The sequence below is a fragment of the Salvelinus namaycush genome, chromosome 9 (genome assembly GCF_016432855.1).
Source record: "Salvelinus namaycush isolate Seneca chromosome 9, SaNama_1.0, whole genome shotgun sequence".
Classification (NCBI taxonomy): Eukaryota; Metazoa; Chordata; class Actinopteri; order Salmoniformes; family Salmonidae; genus Salvelinus; species Salvelinus namaycush.
Window position 1 is genome coordinate 14,091,391 of NC_052315.1, and position 23,220 is coordinate 14,114,610.

Below are 23,220 nucleotides of genomic sequence, written 5' to 3' on the forward strand. Positions count from 1 at the left end.
CCTGTGCTATACTTGCTTTAGGCAGGCAGTATAGTTTATAGTAAAAAATGTTCGGCAGCACGAGTGCCCTCTATTGACCGGATGCATGTCCCATCTCCTGCTTGAAGGAGCTGAGTTGGTGGTTTCAGCACAAACCAACAGTCGCTAGCTAGCCACAGTCTGGGACTGCTAAAATGTTACCATTATCTATAAAAGACGACGAGTACAAGCCAGCCAAATTCAACCTCCTTGCCAAGATTTCAGGATGGTTCAGGTAAGTTGTCGTATTCGTACTGTCTTTTTGTTTTATTTAGCTATTTTGAATCTATGCTAATTCAGATATCTGAAAATCATGCCAAAATATGATGCTTCCTGAAACATAATGGATTTATTAGCTAGCAACTTTACAATCTATATTGGTTGACCAGAGAGATATTGTTGTCAGCTAACGTTACATAGACAAATATTTATAGGGGACAGTAGCTGGCTAGCTAACTTAGCTTCAGATGCCGGAATGGATGTCTTAACTAGCCAACACACCTGAACGTTACTTCCGACTTACTTAGCTATCTAGTAGTAGCTATCTAACCTAGGGCGGTTGTATAATATTCAATATTTGTATGCGGTCAACATGCTTTACAGCTAAATGGATACAATATTTGCCATGGCTAACATTACTTCTCATTCATAAACTGCCATACAAAAGCAATACGTTCGACTGTTGTGATTAGCGCAAGGCTAGCTTGTTTGATAACTCGCGTTAGCTTGCGGCTTTCATCAGCTGGGATTCTAACTCAGTGCAATTTCTTATTTTCCAGATCAATCCTATCTGATACAACATCACGCAATTTGTTTTTCTTTCTCTGTCTGAATCTGTCCTTTGCTTTTGTGGAATTATCGTACGGCATATGGAGTAACAGGTAAGTTCTGACCGTATATAAATCGAAAAACACGCAACTCTTATTTCAGGATGTGCCACGTATGTCTAAGCATTGTGCCATAAACCGTTGCTTGCACTGCCCCTATCAGTGGGAATGCACCACAAACGATATATATTTGAGTTACTTTGATAATTGTTATTCCCCAATGTGTATTAAAATGTCTATTCAGCTTGACGTCTGTGCATTAATTTCTGCCAGGACATCCTCGCTGCAACATGTGTTCAAATTACCTGGAACCAGCTGATTATCTGTCTGGTTTCCCAGGCTAGTATTCAAATGTCACTATCAGAAAATTAATGTCTTCCCATAGACAAGTAACTAGCTAGCTAGAACTAATATGTGCAAGAATAAATATGTTATTGTTTAATCAGCCATTCCTTAGTCATTCATAAAAGTACTGTGTTTATTTTTTTTGCTCTCAGTTTAGGCTTGATATCAGATTCCTTTCACATGTTCTTCGACTGCACTGCACTTTTAGCCGGACTTGCAGCCTCAGTGATCTCCAGGTGGAGGTCAAATGACTCCTTCTCATATGGGTACGTATGCGATCAATGTAGACCAGGGGTTTCAAACATACGTGGGTGGTTTTATCTTTTGTTATAGCAGTATCGAAAGGAGTTTGTAAGATGTTTTAATTGAGGTACACCGAGCACTCACGTACCCGTCTCCCGTGTTTTCATTGTTGCTCCTAGAGGATTTTCCACCACGTACCAACAGACTACACTGTCGTACGGCTCCAGAAGTGTCTTTATACCGGTATCATATTAACCAAGTTGACTAATGAAACCAAGATGATTTCTTGACAACACAAGGCTCTTGCGTGGTACTCTTTAGATGCCAAGGGAAGAAAACCCCTCAGTAAGAGAAACAACAGAACGTTCCACAAAAGAGGAGTACTCACGTTTGACTCCCCTCCAGAGAGCTGATTCTGAAGCTTTCAACCAACACGGCTAAAAACCTTAGCATCCCATCCTCGTCGCTATTATGTAAAGGATATTTTCAGGTGAATAAAAAAAGAAGTGCAATCGTTGATAAGTTGCAACAGGAAGACATCTCCAGAACAGAAGTAGAGAAAATGTCTAACAGGCCTCTTGGCAACGCCCTTTAGAGAACATTTGGTACTGTCCGATTAGAATATAAACATAAGCCCGAGAGGCTTGTATGAAGTCAAAACAAAAGGCGGTGACTATGCCACCTACTACAGAATCAGTACTAAACTCAGCAAAAAAAGAAACGTCCCTTTTTCAGGACCCTGTCTTTCAAAGATAATTTGTAAAAATCCAAATAATTCACAGATCTTCATTGTAAAGGGTTTAAACACTGTTTCCCGTTCTTGTTCAATGAACCATAAACAATTATTGAACATGCACCTGTGGAACGGTCGTAAAGACACTAACAGCTTACAGACAGTAGGCAATTAAGGTCACAGTTATGAAAACTTAGGACACTAAAGAGACCTTTCCACTGACACTGAAAACACCAAAAGAAAGATGCCCAGGTTCCCTGCTCATCTGCGTGAATGTGCCTTAGGCATGCTGCAAGGAGGCATGAGGACTGCAGATGTGGCCAGGGCAATAAATTGCAATGTCCGTACTGTGAGACGCGCTACAGGGAGACAGTACGGACAGCTGATCGTCCTCGCAGTAGCAGACCACGTGTAACAACACCTGCACAGGATCGGTACATGCGAACAGCACACCTGCGGGACAGGTACAGGATGGCAACAACTGCCTGAGTTACACCAGGAACGCACTATCCCTCCATCAGTGCACTGTCCACAATAGGCTGAGAGAGGCTGGACTGAGGGCTTGTAGGCCTGTTGTGAAGCAGGTCCTCACCAGACATCACCGGCAACAACGTCGCCTATGGGCACAAACCCACCGTCGCTGGACCAGGCAGGACTGGCAAAAAGTGCTCTTCACTGACGAGTCACAGTTTTGTCTCACCAGGGGTGATGGTCGCATTCGTGTTTATCGTCGAAGGAATGAGCGTTACACCTAGGCCTGTACTCTGGAGCGGGGTCGTTTTGGAGATGGAGGGTCCGTCATGGTCTGGGGCGGTGTGTCGGCCTGAGCTTGTTGTCATTGCAGGCAATCTCAACGCTGTCCGCCCTCATGTGGTACCCTTCCTGCAGGCTCATTCTGACATGACCATCCAGGATGACAATACCACCAGCCATACTGCTTTTTCTGTGCGTGATTTCCTACAAGACAGGAATGTCAGTGTTCTGCCATGGCCAGCGAAGAGCCCGGATCTCAATCCCATTGAGCACGTCTGGGACCTGTTGGATCAGAGGGTGAGGGCTAGGGCCATTCCCTCCAGAATTGTCCGGGAACTTGCAGGTGCCTTTGTGGAAGAGTGGGGTAACATCTCACAGCAAGAACGGGTAAATCTGGTGCAGTCCATGAGGAGGAGATGCACTGCAGTACTTAATGCAGCTGGTGGCCACACCAGATACTGACTGACTTTTGATTTTGACCCCCCCTTTGTTCAGGGACACATTATTCCATTTATGTTAGTCACATGTCTGTGGAACTTGTTCAGTTTGTCTCAGTTGTTGAATCTTATGTTCATACAAATATTTACACATGTTAAGTTTGCTGAAAATAAACGCAGTTGACAGTGAGATGACTTTTCTTTTTTTTGCCTTGTTTATAATAATCAGTGTGTCCTCGGTACTTGTTCCTTCAGTTGCTCTGACGTCAATCACTATCAGATGATACGAGAACAACCTATAACATTCAGTATCAAGTCTAGTGACCATCAACCCCTACACAAATCAGTGTCACAAACAGAACACTGGAAATCATGTGTGTTGCGGAAAGGGAAAACATATAAATATGCTAAGTATTGTGTTAATTACTCTTAACTGAATATTAATTTTATTCATCTTAAATATTCCCATTACAAATAAATATAACACATTTTTAAGAGCGGCCCTCCAGACCTCAACTAAGACTGTATGCGGTCCGTGGGGCAAATTGAGTTTTACACCCCTGATGTAGAGTGCTAGCTAAGAGTGAAGCTACAATGGTTACGTTGTCTCAAACTAATAAGGTGTGTCTGCTGATGTTTACATTGACGTTTGTGACGTCTCCATATTCCAAGCATATACGGATACCTGCATTATTTCTGATCTTATGCCTTTATTGATATCCAGGGTTGCCAATCCTCCTGGTGAGCACAAACTTTCTGACAGAATGTGCACCTTCACTTAGGGCTGGCGCGGTAATTGTATAATCGTGTAACCGACGATTATGGATGAAGACTGATGAAAATAAAATAAGTCATAACCATTTATTTTTTGTGAACTTAATATTCAAGTCGACAAACTCTACCCAAAAGTAGTCAAGTAAAAGTAAGCCTGGTTCACATAACAGCTGATATAAAGCGAGAGCAGCGGAGACAAAGTTTTAGAATTTTGTGTTGTGGAACAAACGGAGGACTGAAGACTGCTGAAGTCCGAAGTTTCCATTTCCATGGGCACATGGACTCTACAACGTGATGAAACTTCATTGCTCCTTGTTTCAGCAAGGTTTTGTTGCAAACTAGTATCATGAAATGCATGCACTCAATGGCTTACCAAAAACAGGGCACACTGTGACAGTTAGGAGAGGAGAAAATGTGCTTCATGAACGACTATAAGGGTGGTCGTTAGACTGACAAATAAGACATGTAAAATTCCATGACTGTCACAGCCCTACCTTCAGTACACATTTGGATGTGTGTATTGCTACTCATGTAACAAAGGTGCTGCAGTTGTTTTAAATCCCATTGGTATTTGGATAGGTGATTAGCCTTTATTGTTTACCTGTGTATTGTCTTTCTAATTCTTATCTGTTTTTCCAGGTATGTGAGGGCAGAGGTGTTGGCAGGGTTTGTGAATGGCCTGTTCCTCATCTTCACTGCCTTCTTCATTTTCTCAGAAGGTGTAGAGGTATGTCACAGAACAGTCATGTTCATCATATCACATAATGAAACCAGGTTGATGGGCCTAGTGTTTGGACAATATTTTTTTTAACTGAAATTGACAATTGTATCTACCTTTTTTTTATTTAAGATGATCCATTCTGAATAACGTTCTTGTGATGTTGTTTGACTGGTCTTGTCTCCTGCTGCTTCTGACAGAGGGCTTTGGAGCCGCCACACGTGAATCACGATCGCCTGCTACCAGTGTCCGTCGCTGGACTGCTGGTTAACCTGGTTGGCATCTTTGTGTTCCAGCACGGGGGCCACGGCCACTCTCACGGTGGGGATGAAGGTAGGACCAGGACATCTCTCTCTCTCTCTCTCCAGTGTCACTTTGCACCTCCATATCACTACATGATCCCCTAATCATAACATTCCCAAGTGGTCAGTCCTTTCCTGATAATTTCTCTCTTCAAAGTTCCTGTACTTCCTCCTTGTGCTTCTATGCTCGGTCTTAAAGCATATACTATTGGGGTGGAGCCATGAGGTGATTTGCCTTATCAATTTTTCTCCTAAGGTTCCTTTACTTGGCGGTCCCCCAAGTTGTTCACTCAAATCCTCCCCAGGCTCACGTGTTTGGCTTTCTCTCTACTCTTTCTTTCCCAAGTATCTCTCTCTTTCCCAAGTCCCTTTGCTCTCCGCCTAACCCCTGTCCACTCTGAAGTCACCAGTCCCTGTACCCTTTTCAAACACCCTAATTTTAGCTTGTCTCATATACTGTATGAAGGAAAGCTAGTTTTGTCGGGAAACTAGTCAGACAACATGTACATGACTTGAAGCTGCAGCACATGATATGCAGCTAACAGTCAGCTGAGCTTCACATCCAATTAGAGATTAGAAACACTCCTCTTAGGGATGTCAAACTTTCAGCCTGCTGCGCAGACACTGGAGGCTCTAGTCTAGAGCGCCCGGTAAATTGTTTTCGAGAGCATTTTTTAAATCTAAATGATTAAATGAGTGAGAAATAGATGTCGTTGTTGCAATAGTTTGTGAGTTGACATGTTACATTTTTTTGCCATATTCAATTATTGTTAATTTCGCTAATGTGGACAATTTGCTACTACCTTACACAAGGTTGAATTTTCACCCCATAAAATTTAGTGGAATTACCCGTTTTACCTCAGATTGGTGATGTTAGTATAAAAGTTTAGACATCACGATGACATAAGATTGATTGCTTAAATCAGATCAATATCTTTGGTTTTGTGCCATTAATTTTATCACTCGCGCTGGGATGCTCAGGACTTAAATCTTGTTAATGAAATCACACGAATAGTTACGTTTCTAGCCACACAACAATACATGGATTTGACTGTCAAATCAGCACTTAAATAGCAGTCAACCGTTGTCAGTGTTGGTATTCTATGCCGCGTTGTGACTCTTTTAAGTTAACTAACAGAAAAAATTGTATGTTCCGTTTTCCATGATGGCAGCCTCCCGAAATAAACATCCGACATTCCAAAATATACATATAAGCCTTTTACAAGTTTCATCTAACCAGCCATGTATAGGTTATTCAAAGTTTCCCTGTGGCCTTTGGATAGTGTTAGTTCAAACAGCGCTACACCACAAACGTTTGCCCCCGTTCTATTGATTTCAGTGTGATATTAATGGAAGTGATTAACAAAAGTGTTGCGTTACACTTACCGTGTTGCGACCAACATGAAACAAAATGCAACACTTCAAAATGTCTTCTACAATCCGTGTGGTTTTTGAGTTGTGTTAGTTTTAACAGGACGTGCAACCTCTTGCGCAATTGATTTCAACGTGATATCGATATGAGTGATTGACAAATAAGTGTTGCATTTCTCTTTCCGTTTTGGTGACCCCCAAATCCAAATGCATCACTCAAATGTAGCTGACTGTCTTCTGCAGGTTGTTCTCTAGCCAGTGATTTAAAAGATATCTCCAGTTTCCATGTAGTTTTTTTAAAAGTTTTGAACAGCATGGAATCTAATATCGATATCGGTGATTTGTTGCCACTTGTCAAAACAAACGGTATTTAGTGCGTGTGCAGTTTAAGGTGCTTGTTTTAAAGAAAATACAATAAATATATTATTGCTATTGTTGCACATGTACAGTTGAAGTTGGAAGTTTACATACACCTTAGCCAAATACATTTAAACTCAGTTTTTCACAATTCCTGACATTTAATCCTAGTAAAAAATTCCCTGTCTTAGGTCAGTTAGGATCACCACTATTTTAAGAATGTGAAATGTCAGAATAATAGTAGAGAGAATTATTTATTTGAGCTTTTATTTCTTTCATCACATTCCCAGTGGGTCAGAAGTTTACATACACTCAATTAGTATTTGGTAGCATTTGCCTTTTTAAATTTAACTCAACGGCTAGGAGGTATCACTTCTGTAGCGAATAAGAGTTCAAAGTTCATACCATTCACAACCAAAGCTCACGCTGAGGTTGGCTTCGTTCTGTAGTTATTATCTGAATCCTTCTGACATCGGACCGTCGTCCTAATGTACCCGAAACAGAAGGTTACATTTTTGTCAAGGGCTTATATAGTGGAGGGAGAGAAGAATGTGTTTCATAGTTTATAACCCATGCGTGGTCCCATGGTGTTTATACTTGCGTACTATTATTTGTACAGATGAACGTGGTACCCTCAGGCATTTTGAAATTGCTCCCAAGGATGAACCAGACTTGTGGAGGTCTACCATTTTTGTTCTTGGCTGATTTATTTTTATTTTCCCATGATGTCAAGCAAAGACGCACTGAGTTTGAAGGTAGGCCTTGAAATACATCCACAGGTACACCTCCAATTGACTCAAATGATGTCAATTAGCCTGTCAGAAGCTTCTAAAGCCATGACATAGTTTTCTGGAATATTCCAGGCTGTTTGAAGGCACAGTCAACTTAGTGTATGTAAACTTCTGACCCACTGGAATTGTGATACAGTGAAACAATCTGTCTGTAAACAATTGTTGATAAAATTAATTGTGTCATGAACAAAGTAGATTTCCTAACCGACTTGCCAGAACTATAGTTTGGTAACAAGGAATTTGTGGAGTGGTTGAAAAACAAGTTTTAATGACTCCAACCTAAGTGTATGTGAACTTCTGACTCAAACTGTGTGTACAGTCGTGGCCAAAAGTTTTGAGAATGACACAAATATTAATTTTCACAAAGTCTGCTGCCTCAGTTTTTATGATGGCAATTTGCATATACTCCAGAATGTTATGAAGAGTGATTAGATGAATTGCAAAGTCCCTCTTTGCCATGCAAATTAACTGAATCCCCAAAACATTTCCACAGCATTTCAGCCCTGCCACAAAAGGACCAGCTGACATCATGTCAGTGATTCTCTCGTTAGCACAGGTGTGAGTGTTGATGAGGACAAGGCTGGAGATCACTCTGTCATGCTGATTGAGTTTGAATAACAGACTGGAAGCTTCAAAAGGAGGGTGGTGCTTGGAATCATTGTTCTTCTGTCAACCATGGTTACCTGCAAGGAAACACGTGCTGTCATCATTGCTTTGCACAAAAAGGGCTTCACAGGCAAGGATATTGCTGCCAGTAAGATATCACCTAAATCAACCATTTATCGGATCATCAAGAACTTCAAGGAGAGCGGTTCAATTGTTGTGAAGGCTTCAGGGCGCCCAAGAAAGTCCAGCAAGCACCAGGACCGTCTCCTAAAGTTGATTCAGCTGCGGGATCGGGGCACTACCAGTACAGAGCTTGCTCGGGAATGGCAGCAGGCAGGTGTGAGTGCATCTGCATGCACAGTGAGGCAAAGACTTTTGGAGGATGGCCTGGTGTTAACGACAGCAAAGAAGCCACTTCTCTCCAGGAAAAACATCAGGGACAGACTGATATTCTACAAAAGGTACAGGGATTGGACTTCTGAGGACTGGGGTAAAGTCATTTTCTCTGATGAATCCCCTTTCTGAATGTTTGGGGCATCCAGAAAAAAGCTAGTCTGGAGAAGACAAGGTGAGCTCTACCATCAGTACTGTGTCATGCCAACAGTAAAGCATCCTGAGACCATTCATGCGTGGGGTTGCTTCTCAGCCAAGCGAGTGGGCTCACTCACAATTTTGCCTAGGAACACGGCCATGAATAAAGAATGGTACCAACACATCCTCCGAGAGCAACTTCTCCCAACCATCCAGGAACAGTTTTGTGACGAACAATGCCTTTTCCAGCATGATGGAGCACCTTGCCGTAAGGCAAAAGGGGAACAAAACATTGATATGTTGGGTCCATGGCCAAGAAACTCCCCAGACCTTAATCCCATTGAGAACTTGTGGTCAATCCTCAAGTCAAAACAAAAACCCACAAATTCTGAAAAACTCCAAAAATTGATTATGCAAGAATGGGCTGCCATCAGTCAAGATGTGGCCCAGAAGTTAATTGACAGCATGCCAGGGCAGATTGCAGAGGTCTTGAAAAAGAAGGGTCCACACTGCGAATATTGACTCTTTGCATCAACTTCATGTAATTGTCAATAAAAGCCTTTGACACTTATGAAATGCTTGTAATTATACTTCAGTATTCCATAGTAACATCTGACAAAAATATCTAAAGACACTGAAGCAGCAAACTTTGTGAAAATGTATATTTGTGTCATTATCAACTTTTGGCCACAACTGTAGGTAGTACAGTTTATATTTAATACATCACACTGTTTCTGCATATTGGTTATTGATTTGGACATTTTAACCTGATATTTATCCAAATGTCTTGTCAGCAGGAAGCAGCATCATTTTCAACTTAAGTTTTAGGAATATAAATGTATCTTTCAACATGACTTTCCAATGGTGTTGTACTTCATCAGGTAAAAACAGCTGTCCAAAAACGTGCTGCGATTTCTGATGTATTTTGATGATATACCAGAAGTCACCAAAATGGGTTTGCCCTGCCTATGTCCTCTGCATTTCACCATTTAGCAAACAACATGGCTCCTGCTTGTGCTCACCTTCACTCCACCTTCTTTGGTTCCGTTCTTCTGTCTCTCCGAGGGCAAAGAAGATGATTGTGGACAAAGGAGATGACTGTGGACTACAGGAAAAGGAGGACCGAGCATGCTGTAGTGAAGCAGGTTGAGAGCTTCAAGTTCCTTGGTATCCACATGACCAACAAACTGTTATGGTCCAAACACACTAAGACAGTCGTGAAGAGGGCACGACAAAGCCTATTCCCCCTCAGGAGATGGAAAAGATTTGGCATGGGTCCTCAGATCCTCAAAGTTCTACAGTTGCACCATCGAGAGCATCCTTACGGGTTGCATCACTGCCTGGTATGGCAACTGCTTGACCTCCAACTATAGGGCACTACAGAGGGTAGTGTGTACGGCCCAGTACATCACCGGGGCCAAGCTTCCTGCCATCCAGGACCTCTATACCAGGAAGGCCCAAAAAATTGTCAAAGACTCCAGCCACCCTAGTCATAGACTGTTCTCTCTGCAACCGCACGACAAGCGGTACCGGAGCTCCAGACTTAACAGCTTCTACCCTGAAGCCATAAGACTGCTGAACAGTTCATCAAATGGCTACCCAGACTATTTGCATTGACACCCCCCACATGTACATATTACCTCGACTAACCGGTGCCCCCGCACATTGACTCTGTACCGGGACCCTCTTGTTTAAAAAAATAAATAATAATAATTTACTTAACCAACAATGCAGTTAAGAAAAATAAGTGTTAAGGGCTTGTAAGTAAGCATTGTAAGGTCTACTACGCCTGTTGTTTTCTGCGCATGTGACATGCAATTTGATTTGACATTTACTATAGTATGACTTTTGTCAGGTTAATTAGCTGAACACGTTCCTCAAGCAGGGAGCACCCCGAATAGAAGAGCACCAATGCCAAGTGTATTCTTTCACCTTTATCTTCAATAGAATGTCAACTGATTTACATGTTTTCCTCTTGACACAGATGTAGCTGTAGGTGTTTGAGCACAAGAATAAACTGGGCTGCTGACATTTTTTCAGTAATAATGATAATAATCTGTGTCTTCTATCTCTGCAGGTCATGGCCACAGTCACTCTTTGTTCAATGGCAGTACGGGACACGGACACAGCCATGGGGGGCATGAGTCCAAACACGGAGATGGGCACGGGCACAGCCATGGAGATGGGCACAGCCATGGAGATGGACATGGGCACAGTCACGGAGGGCACGGTCACTCCCACGATGACCCCCACTGCCATGGTGAGACCACACCTGGCACAGAAAACAATGGCTGTAATGCTCCAGAATTGGTAGTTATTTCAGTGGGTTGCAATGTTTTATTTCCATTTAGGTAAATACACAAAACATTTGAGGAGAGTGAATATGCAGTGTATGAAAATGCAAACACCAGCAACATTTTCCCAAGAATTAGTTGTAGATTCATATTGAAGATAATTTAAATGAGTTTTCTGCTTCTCAATGTGTTGGCATTATTTAGGGGTCCAATCCCAAATAAATTCCTACCCATTCCTTGTTAAAGGTGTAATTTGGGTTGCTACATCCATTTCTGGACTTTTAAATTCATGATACCCAATGATTCTTAAAGAGTGTAACTTATAAATGCCTATGAGCTTAGTTCAACTGTCGTACCACGTCAGAACCCCAAATATATGCTTTTTTTCGTTCAAATATTTTTTATTGAACACACACAGGAATGGTGTATAGGTATAAAAGGCAGGTATACCATTTTTATCTAAACATAAAAGAGCAGACAGAAACAAAAAGACCCAGAGTTCTGGGTACAAAACAAATATTACAAAACAAGACATACAGAACAAGGACAGGTAGAAAGAAAGAGGGTAGGTGTCACCCCCCAATTATTCCCCCCCTTTATCCCTCCCCCACTTCTTCCCCCCCTTTATCCCTTCCCCTTATTCCCCTCCCGACTGCTCGGGTGGCGGTGCCAGCACATGCTGCCCAAAGGTGGATTAAAATATTACTATTGAGAGTGCTTTAAATATATGCTTTTTTTTACGCCATTTTAAACAAACACTGTATAGCCTCAAAACATGTTTAAAGCTATAATTTTGATACCATGGATGGTCAGTCCTTGCATCCATAGCTGTCTATGAATTTGAGTGGTCACATTTTTCATTTTTTTGTTTTAACAACATATTTCCCCTTTAAATCTCTATACACTGAATTAGTGCCTTCTAGCTGAAAATGACTTTTTGCCTACAACGCTAGGTGGCGCTATTACCACATTGCTGATACCTTCCAAATCCTGTCAGCTCTACCAGCGGGACTCAACGATGTACTGGTGGGGAAAGGGAGCTGTTTTTAAGGCCTGATTGTTCAGTGTGTGCAATTATTGACTGTTCACTCACCGTTGTCTATCACTTTTACCACAATTCAGTCTTTGCTAGCACTACATGGTTTGACATGTAAACTGGCACTTTATGTGTATGTGGCAGCACTTCACTCACCTTTTCAGTCATGGCCTGTATGGTTCAGTTGGTAGAACATGGCTCTTGCACTGCCAAGGTTATGGGTTCGATTCCCGGGGCCACCCATACGTAATTACTGTAAGTCGCTTTGGATAAAAGCGTCTGTCAAATGACAGTTGTTGTTATTATATATTGTGTCCCAGCAGAAGTCTCGCTGAACCTATGCAGGCAGTTGAAATGCTGTTGTTAATCTAATTTGTTGTTTGCCCTGTTTTCTATAGTTAATACCAATTGTCTGCTGTATTTAATGTATTTATTTATTCCAGATGAACTGCACACACCAGGCAAGGGCTCCAGCAAACAGATTTTGCAAGGTACTGAACATTTAAATGACTTAGCTATTTTGATGCACAGCATAATCCAGCTATTGACTAATTTGTTCACCTACTCTATGTACGCTGCGCACAACGTTTATTTTAAAATATTTGCTTACACCACCATCCGTCACCTCCATAATGGCCGATTTAATGTTGTGTGTGTGAGATTGTAGTCATGAGTTTTCATCCAGTTCAAGATAAAAAAAATTGTCTCGATTTGAAGTCTCCCTTTTTATACATAGGCCTACTTAAAACCTTACATCTATCTGTTTGATTGTGTTTCTGACATCGCAGCCAAACCATTTGAAATGGTGTGAGATTATATGGGACTGGTCATTGGTGGGAAACACTCAAGGCACCAATTACATCTGAGGAAGAGTCCAGGATCACTGTCACTTTAAACTGCTTTGTCCATGCTTTTATGGGAAAGGGCTGAGAAGAGAAAGTAGTTTGTCCCTTTCACCCAGCGCATAGAGAGAAATTAAGAGAGAGCGAAAGAATGGGGCCTTTGGAGGCCTACTCAGAGGAAAAACTGGACCCACACAGAAGTTGGAGTGGCATAGGGGGCTCTGGAGAATGGAGAGGGATGGGAGAAAGAAAGGGGGGGGTGACAGTGCGAAAGGTGACTTAACCCCTGTCCCTGTTGAGCCATTGGTTGAGGACCATTCCTCTGCTTCCGATTGAATTGTTATGAAGCTAGTCTATCCCAGGAGATTGGTTGATATTTTCTTTGTCAACTGCTGTGTTTTCCATATACAAAGTGCATGGTACTTTTGGCGTAGAATGACTTCCTCCTCAACATTCCTTTTCAACTTCAGTTTTCATCAAAAACCTTGCCACATCACAGGTCCTATGTCACTGTAATATTATGGCTCCTGTACAATTGCAGTGCTAGATTGGGCTTCAGAAAATGCCCCAAATCAAAGTTATAGGCACAGTAGCAATTTATAATTTGTGGTTGAAGTGCCCCTTTAAACACCTGGAAAAGGTTTTGAGGCTAAAACTTTTTTTGTGCATTAATTAATATAATTTCACTGTCTTAGACTGTAAACATTTTTTTTATTCTCCACACCGACTAGGTGCAGTGAAATGTGTAGAAATAATAGTACAGCGGCGCTGGAGGAAATTAGGGTTAGGGCCTTGCTCAAGGGCACATCGACATATTTCGTTACCTTGTCGGCACAGGTATTTGAACCAGCAACCTTTCGGTTCCTGGCCCAATGCTCTAACCGCTAGGCTACCTGCTGCCTATCTCAACATCTGAAGGCTAACCCCAGCCAAACTCCAACAGTAATGCCATTCATGTAATGTTTCATTCTACGTGAATATGGAAGGACTAAACAGAAGTCTGTGTTGTGGGGAAATTAGAGTTGTATAACCTGTTGACCTTGGGACTGTGGGGGGGAAGTTGTAGCTTGCTCTCAAGGAGAGCGGAGCAATGCATAAGCCCATGGGAACACCGTGACATACATGATGATGTCAGCCCAGAGTCAGTGGAAGTGAGTCCAGTGTCAGAGCTGCGCCTTACATACAGTCCAAATCAACCTCCTGCTCAACTGGGTTAAAAACACTTCAGTTGTAACTGATACAGTAGCTTGATTTCCGAAGTCAGAATACTTAAATTGATCAAAAATGTATCACTAGCCACTTTAAACAATGCCACTTAATATAATGTATATGTATATACTGTACTCTATCATATACTGCATCTTGCCATCTTTATGTAATACATGTATCACTAGCCACTTTAAACTATGCACTTTTATGTTTACATACCCTACATTACTCATCTCATATGTATATACTGTACTCGATACCATCTACTGCATCTTGCCTATGCCGTTCTGTACCATCACTCATTCATATATCTTTATGTACATATTCTTTATCCCTTTACACCTGTGTGTATAAGGTAGTAGTTGTGGAATTGTTAGGTTAGATTACTCGTTGGTTATTACTGCATTGTTGGAACTAGAAGCACAAGCATTTCGCTACACTCGCATTAACATCTGCTAACCATGTGTATGTGACAAATAAAATTTGATTTGATTTATGTGTTAAGCATGAATGTTAAAAAAAAAACACAAAAAAAACTTCTGCCCAGTATTGGTTGCGGGACTTATTTGTAGATAAGGATGATATGAAATACTTATGACGACCAATGTTGTTTTGCAGGGGTGTTTTTACATATCGTAGCAGACACCCTGGGCAGCGTTGGAGTGATAATCTCAGCCATCCTGATGCAGAAGTATGACCTGATGATCGCTGACCCCATCTGCTCCATGTGCATCTCCATTCTGATCGGAGTCAGGTGAGATGACCGTACACAGCAGTAAATTCCCAACAGGTCACACACTCATTTTACAGATATTCCCATAAAAGAGAAACTTAAAGGCCATCGTCAAACTGCTGCCGGAAAGTAGCACATACACCCAGGGCTAGATTTAGAAAGGGTTTTCGCCAGTACAGTTTGGAAGCATTATCTTCAGGATGCAACAAAATACCTTAAGTACAGCTCAAACCAGGACATAACTTTTAGGTTATAAAACCTTCCCTTGTTTGAGTTTTGCACTAGTGCAAACACTTCTTAAAACACTGCCCAATAGTTGTGATTTTGGACTCATTAGTGTAGTTCACTTTGATTGTTTTTGACTTGCCATGGTAGCAGAGAACTCCAGAGAAATTTCACAATCCCCATCCATTGAATGCTCCACAAGTAGGGCCACACCCAAGGAATATTGCACACTGGCTTCTCCCATGACATTGAATATAGGTATTCGTATCCAGCTTAATGTCTTTAGTAGGGCTGTGATGATGCCATTATTACAATATTTTTTTCAATGGCAAAAATGAACTCTGATCGTGTTAGGTTCTGAACAAAGAGTAAAAACTCAAACGGACGACTAGAAAAAGCTCAAACCAAGTTTATTCACCTACTGGGTCATACAGCTGCAAAGACAAACCATGTCCTAGGTGGGGTCAATCCTTACACATCTAGACAGCCAATAATACATCTCTGTAGCTAGTCAGGAACTTAATTGGTTCCTCTCACAGGTGTATTCATGGCCCTGCCTGACGCTAGAACCTTCGAGGGTGTGAAATGTACAGTATCAGTCAAAGGTTTGGACACACCTACTCATTCAAGTGTTTTTCTTTATTTTTCTATTTTCTACATTGTAGAATAATAGTGAAGACATCAAAACTATGAAATAACATGTGGTAACCAAAAAAGTGTTAAACAAATCAAAATAAATGTTTATTTGAGTTTATTCAAATAGCCACCCTTTGCCTTGATGACAGCTTTGAACATTAGGCATTCTCTCAACCAGCTTCATGAGGAATCAAAACTATGAATAGTTTTTCCAACAGTCTTGAAGGAGTTCCCACATATGCTGAGCACTTGTTGGCTGCTTTTCTTCACTCTGCAGTTCAACTCATCCCAAACCATCTCTATTGGGTTGAGGTCGGGTGATTGTGGAAGCCAGGTCATCTGATGCAGCACTCCATCACTCTCCTTCTTGGTCAAATAGCCCTTACCCAGCCTGGAGGTGTGTGTTGGGTCATTGTCCTGTTGAAAAACAAATCATAGTCCCACTACAGTGCCTTGGAAAAGTATTCACCCCCTTGGCGTTTTTCATATTTTGTTGCATTACAACCTGTATTTAAATAGATTTTTATTTGGATTTCATGTAATAGACATAAACAAAATAGTCCAAATTGGGGAAGTGAAATGAAAAAAATTAACTTGTTTTAAAAAAAAATCCCCAAAAATAATAAAAGTTAAAGTGGTGCATGTATATGTATTCACCCCCTTTGCTATGAAGCCCCTAAATAAGATCTGGTGCAACCACTTAACTTCAGAAGTCACAATTAGATTGCACACAGGTGGACTTTAACTAAGTGTCACATGATCTGTCACATGATCTCAGTATATATACACCTGTCCTGAAAGGCCCCGGAGTCTGCAACACCACTAAGCAAGGGGCACCACCAAGCAAGTGGCGCTATGAAGACCAAGGAGCTCTCCAAACAGGTCAGTGACAAAGTTGTGGAGAAGTACAGATCAGGGTTTGGTTCTAAAAAAATATCAAACTTTGAACATCCCATGGAGCACCATTTAAATCCATTATTAAAAAATTGAAAGAATATGGCACAACAACAAACCTGCCAAGAGAGGGCCGCCCACCAAAACTCACGGACCAGGCAAGGAAGGCATTAATCAGAGAGGCAACAAAGAGACCAAAGATAACCCTGAAGGAGCTGCAAAGCTCCACAGCGGAGATTGGATTATCTGTCCATAGGACTACTTTAAGCCGTACACCCAACAGAGCTGGGCTTTACGGAAGAGTGTCCAGAAAGAAATAAGCAAACGTTTGGTTTTCACCAAAAGGCATGTGGGATACTCCCCAAACATATGCAAGAAGGTACTCTGGTCAGATGAGACTAAAATTGAGCTATTTGGCCATCAAGAAAAACACTGTCTGGCGTAAACTATCACCCCGAGAACACCATCCCCACAGTGAAGCATGGTGGTGGCAGCACCATGCTGTGGGTATGTTTTTCATCGGCAGGGACTGGGAAACTGGTGCGAATTGAAGGAATGATGGATGGCGCTAAATACAGGGAAATTCTTGAGAAAAACCTGTTTGTCTTCCAGAGATTTAAGACTGGGATGGAGGTTTATCTTCCAGCAGGACAATGACCCTAAGCATACTGCTAAAGCAACACTCGAGTGGTTTAAGGGGAACATTTAAATGTCTTGGAATGGCCTAGTCAAAGCCCAGACCTCAATCCAATTGAGAATCTGTGGTATGACTTAAAGAGTGCTGTACACCAGCAGAACCCATCCAACTTGAAGGAGCTGGAGCAGCTTTGCCTTGAAGAATTGGAAAAATCCCAGTGGCTAGAATGCGCTAAGCTTATTGAGACATGCCCCAAGAGACTTGCAGCTGTAATTGCTGCAAAAGGTGGCTCTACAAAGTATTGACTTTGGGGGGGTGAATTGCTATGTACGCAAAAAAAAACAGTTTTTTTCCTTATTTCTTGTTTGTTTCACAATTTTTATTGTATTTTATATCTTCAAAGTGGCATGTTGGGTTAATCAAATGATACAAACACACAAAAAATCAATTTTAATTCCAGGTTGTAAGGCAGCAAAATAGGAAAAACGCCGAGGGGGTGAATACTTTCACAAGCCACTGTAAGCGCCACCCGGATGGGATGGCGTATCGCTGCAGAATGCTGTGCTAGCCATGCTGGTTAAGTGTCCCTTTTTGAATCAGTGTGTCACCAGCAAAGCACATCATCACACCACCTCCATGCTTCACGATGGAAATCACACATGCGGAGATCATCCATTCACCTACTCTGCGTCTCACAAAGACACGGCGGTTGGAACCAAAAATCTCAGATTTGGACTCATCAGACCAAAGGACAGATTTACACCGGTCTAATGTCCATTGCTCGTGTTTCTTGACCCAAGCAAGTATTTTCTTCTTATTGGTTTCCTTTAGTAGTGGTTTCTTTGCTGCCATTCAACCATGAAGGCCTGATACACGCAATCTCCTCTGAACAGTTGATGTGTCTTACTTGAACTGTAAAGCATTTATTTGAGCTGCAATTTCTGAGGCTGGTAACTCTCTATTGAACTTAGCCTCTGCAGCAACGGTAACTCGGTCTTCCATTCGTGTGGCGGTCTTCGTGAGAGCTAGTTTCATCATAGCGCTTGTTTGTTTTTGTGACTGCCCTTGAAAAGTTCTTGAAATTTCCACGTTGACTGACCTTCATGTCTTAAAGTAATGGACTGTCGTTTCTCATTGCTTGTTTTAGCTGTTCTTGCCATAATATGGACTTTTACCAAATAGGGCTATTCTGTATACCACCCTTGTCACAACTGATTGGCTCAAATGCATTAAATTCCACAAATTACCTTTTAAGAATGCACACCTGTTAATTGAAATGTATTCCAGGTGACTACCTCATGAAGCTGGTTAGAGAATGCCAAGAGTGTGCAAAGATGTCATCAAGGCGAAGGGTGGCTACTTTGAAGAATCTCAAATATAAAATGTATTTCGATTTGTTTGGTATTTTATTAGGATCCCCATTAGCTGTTGCAAAAGCAGCAGCTACTCTTCCTGGGGTCCACACGAAACATAATACAGAACATCATTAGACAAGAACAGCTCAAGGACAGAACTACATACATTTTTAAAAAGGCACACGTAGCCTACATATCAATGCATACACACAAACTATATAGATCAAATAAGGGAGAGGCTTTGTGCCGTGAGGTGTTGCTTTATCTGTTTTTTGAAACCAGGTTTGCTGTTTATTTGAGCAATATGAAATAAAGTTCCATGCAATAAGGGCTCTATATAATACTGTACGTTTTCTTGAATTTGTTCTGGATTTGGGGACAATGAAAAGACCCCTTGTGGCATGTCTGGTGGGATAAGTGTGTGTGTCAGAGCTGTGTTAGTTGACTACGCAAACAATTTGGGATTTTCAACACAATGTTTCTTATAAAAAGAAGTGATGCAGTAAGTCTCTCCTCAACTCTTAGCCAAGAGAGACTGGCATGCATAGTATTAGTATTTGCCCTCTGATTACAATTAAGAGCAAAACGTGCCGCGCTGTTCTGGGCCAGCTGCAGCTTAACTAGGGCTTTCCTTGCAGCACTGGACCACACAACTGGACAATAATCAAGATTAGACAAAACTAGAGCCTGCAGAACTTACTTTTTTGAGTGGTGTCAAAAGCAGAGCGTCTCTTTATTATGGCTAGACCTCTCCCCATCTTTGCAGCCATTGAATCTATGTTTTGACCATGACAGTTTACAATATAAGGTAACGCCAAGTCATTTAGTCTCCTCAACTTGCTTAACAGCCACACACATTACCAGATTCAGCTGAGGTCTAGCACTTAAGGAATGATTTGTACCAAATACAATGCTCTTAGTTTTAGAGATGTTCAGGACCAACCATCAGCCACCCATTTCAAAACAGACTACAACTCTTTATTAACTTCTACTTGCACACAATCCCGGATCCGGGAGCACCCTCATCAGTAAAAAAGCTGACTAGCATAGCCTAGCATAGCGCCACAAGTAAATAGTAGCATCTAAATATCATTAAATCACAAGTCCAAGACACCAGATGAAAGATACACATCTTGTGAATCCAGCCATCATTTCTGATTTTTAAAATCTTTTACAGGGAAGACACTATGTAAATCTATTAGCTAACCACGATAGCAAAAGACAACTTTTTTTGTCCACCATTTTTTCCCTGCATAGGTAGCTATCACAATTTCGACCAAATAAAGATATAAATAGCCACTAACCAAGAAACAACTTCATCAGATGACAGTCTGATAACATATTTATTGTATAGCATATGTTTTGTTAGAAAAATGTGCATATTTCAGGTATAAATCATAGTTTACCATTGCAGCCACCATCACAACTCTCACCAAAGCAACTAGAATAACTACAGAGACCATCGTGTATTACCTAATTACTCATCATAAAACATTTCTTAAAAATACACAGCGTACAGCAAATGAAAGACACAGATCTTGTGAATTCAGCCAATATTTCAGATTTTCTAAGTGTTTTACAGCGAAAACACAATAGCGTTATATTAGCTTACCACAATAGCAAACATCACAACAGCATTGATTCAAGCCAAAAATAGCGATATCGTATAAACCACCAAAATATATAAATTTTTTCACTGACCTTCTCAGAATTCTTCAGATGACAGTCCTATAACATCATATTACACAATGCATATAGAGTTTGTTCGAAAATGTGCATATTTAGTGGCACAAATCGTGGTTATACAATGAGAAAAGTTGCCAAGCTGCCCAGAAAATGTCGGGAGAAATCTTTGGAGAGGCACTTATTCTAATCAGTAACTAATCCAAAACTTGACTAAAAAATACAGGTTGGACAGCAAATGAAAGACAAATTAGTTCTTAATGCAATCGCTGTGTTACATTTTTTAAATTAACGTTACTTCAACATACAGCGTGCGCTAAAGCGAGACCGCACCGAAATTCATGGCGGAATTATTATTTTACATTTGTCAACATAAATACGAATTAACAGCATAAAGACTGCTTACTATTAGCTGAGCTTCCATCAGAATCTTGGGCAAGGTGTCCTTTCTCCAGAACAATCGTCTTTTGGTTGAAAGATGTCCTCTTCTCCTGTAGAAATAGCAGCTAATGCTAGCCCTCCACCTGAGAGGTGTCCAACTCCTGATAGCGTGTGACAAAGAAACCCCAGAAAATCGCAATAAACTGATATAAACTGCTATAAGTCGGTTTAAATTAACTACCTTATGAAGTTTTTAAGACAAAAATCAAATTAAATCAGAGCCGGAGATACAGAACTGCTAAAACGAAAGCTTTTCAGGACGCCATTGTGATGTCCCTCTTGCGCCAAGCGCCCCGTTGAAAAGAACGGTACTTCCGTTCCATGAGCCTTTATAGTGTCCCAGATTGTGCAATCCAGTCCATTCAAATTCTCACCGCTTACTGACATCTAGAGGAAGGCGTATGCAGTGCATGTAGCCCCGTAGCTTGCATGGGGACTTATAAACTGACCTCAGAACAGGGACCTCGATTTCAGAAATCTCACTTCCTGACAGGAAATGTGCTGCAGAATGAGTTCTGTTTCACTCAGAGAAATAATTCAAACGGTTTTAGAAACTAGAGAGTGTTTTCTATCCAATAGTAATAATAATATGCATATTGTACGAGCAAGAATTGAGTACGAGGCAGTTTAATTTGGGAACGTAATTATTACAAAGTCCCAACAGCACCCCCTATTGAGAAAAGGTGATTAACTAATCATAAACTTGACAAAAAAATACAGGTTGGACAGCAAATGAAAGATACATTAGTTCTTAATGCAACCGCTGTGTTAGATTTTTAAAATTAACGTTACTACGACATACAGCGTGCGTTAAAGCGAGACCGCACCGAAATTAATGGCGGAATAGTAGTTTGACATTTTTCAACAGAACAACGAATTAACATCATAAATAGTTCTTACTTTATGATGAGCTTCCATCAGAATCTTGGGAAAGTTGTCCTTTGTCCAGAAGAATCGTTGCTCGGTTGTAGATTGTCGCCTTCAACTTTGGAATTAGCAGTAAACATTAGCCATGTGGCGAAGACGTGCCCAACTCACTATAACGCAGCACTAAGAAAATTCCGAAAATCGCAATATACTGATATAAAATGATAACTCGGTTTAAAATAACTACATTATGACGTTTTTAACACCTATATCGAATAAAATCAGAGCCGGATATATCTAAGGCCTATAACGAGAGCTTTCCAGAACGCCATCCTGAGGTCTGTCTTGTGTCATGGCGAATGTTGAAAAGAGTGTACCCCACGTTCCAAAACCCTTTATATGGCCTCAGATCTGCCTAGCAACACCATTCCAATTCTCACTGTCGACCAATAGAATACATGCAAATTAATAAACTGACCCTAGAACAGACTGCCTGATTTCAGATTTCTCACTTCCTGACAGGAAGTTTGCTCCAACTTGAGTTCTGTTTTACTCACAGATATAATTCAAACGGTTTTAGAAACTAGAGAGTGTTTTCTATCCAATAGTAATAATAATATGCATATTGTACGAGCAAGAATTGAGTACGAGGCAGATTAATTTGGGAACTAAATTTTTACAAAGTGAAAACAGCACCCCCTATTGAGAAAAGGTTTTAACTTCTTATGGCTGGGGGGCAGTATTGAGTAGCTTGGATGAATAAGGTGCCCAGAGTAAACTGCCTGCTACTCAGGCCCAGAAGCTAATATATGCATATTATTAGTAGATTTGGATAGAAAACACTCTGAAGTTTCTAAAACTGTTTGAATGATGTCTGTGAGTATAACAGAACTCATATGGCAGGCAAAAACCTGAGAAAGAATCCAACCAGGAAGTGGGAAATCTGAGGTTTGCTTATCCAATATACAGTGGGATGTTGGTCATCACTTCCTAAGGCTTCCACTAGACGTCAACAGTCTTTAGAACCTTGTTTCAGGCTTCTACTGTGAAGGGGGAGCGAATAAGAGCTGTTTGAGTCAGCTCATGGCATTCTGCCAGACCCCTAAGTCAGGCAAGCACCCGTGAGAGTGAGCTGCGTAAAGACAAAGGAATTGTCCGGTTGAAACATTATTGAAGATTTATGTTAAAAACATCCTCAAGATTGATTCTATACACATTACGGCTGAAATCCCGTCAACGGGATCGTTATGACAACAGCCAGTGAAAGTGCAGGGCGCCAAATTCAAACACAAATCTCATAATTTAAATTCCTCAAACATACAAGTGTTATACACCATTTTAAAGATAAACTTGTTGTTAATCCCACCACAGTGTCCGATTTCAAAAAGGCTTTACGATGAAGCATACCATGCGATTATGTTAGGTCAGCACCTAGTCACAGAAAAACACAGCCATTTTTCCAGCCAAAGAGAGGAGTCACAAAAAGCAGAAATAGAGAAAATGTATCACTTTCCTTTGATCTTCATCAGATGACACGCATAGGACTTCATGTTACACAATAC

General features: G+C 41.1%; 1 protein-coding gene across 1 annotated transcript in view; it reads left to right on the forward strand.

Annotated features, from left to right (window-relative positions):
* The first annotated feature begins 87 nt into the window (after positions 1-87).
* Positions 88-23,220, forward strand: part of slc30a7 (solute carrier family 30 member 7) — a 49,497-nt gene continuing 26,364 nt past the window's right edge. The window contains exons 1-8 of the mRNA XM_039000904.1: positions 88-253; positions 798-899; positions 1,343-1,456; positions 4,770-4,857; positions 5,049-5,181; positions 10,884-11,066; positions 12,580-12,627; positions 14,806-14,941. Of these exons, the coding sequence (XP_038856832.1) occupies positions 174-253; positions 798-899; positions 1,343-1,456; positions 4,770-4,857; positions 5,049-5,181; positions 10,884-11,066; positions 12,580-12,627; positions 14,806-14,941 (884 nt within the window). The 5' untranslated portion in view covers positions 88-173. The remainder of the gene's footprint in view (positions 254-797; positions 900-1,342; positions 1,457-4,769; positions 4,858-5,048; positions 5,182-10,883; positions 11,067-12,579; positions 12,628-14,805; positions 14,942-23,220) is intronic.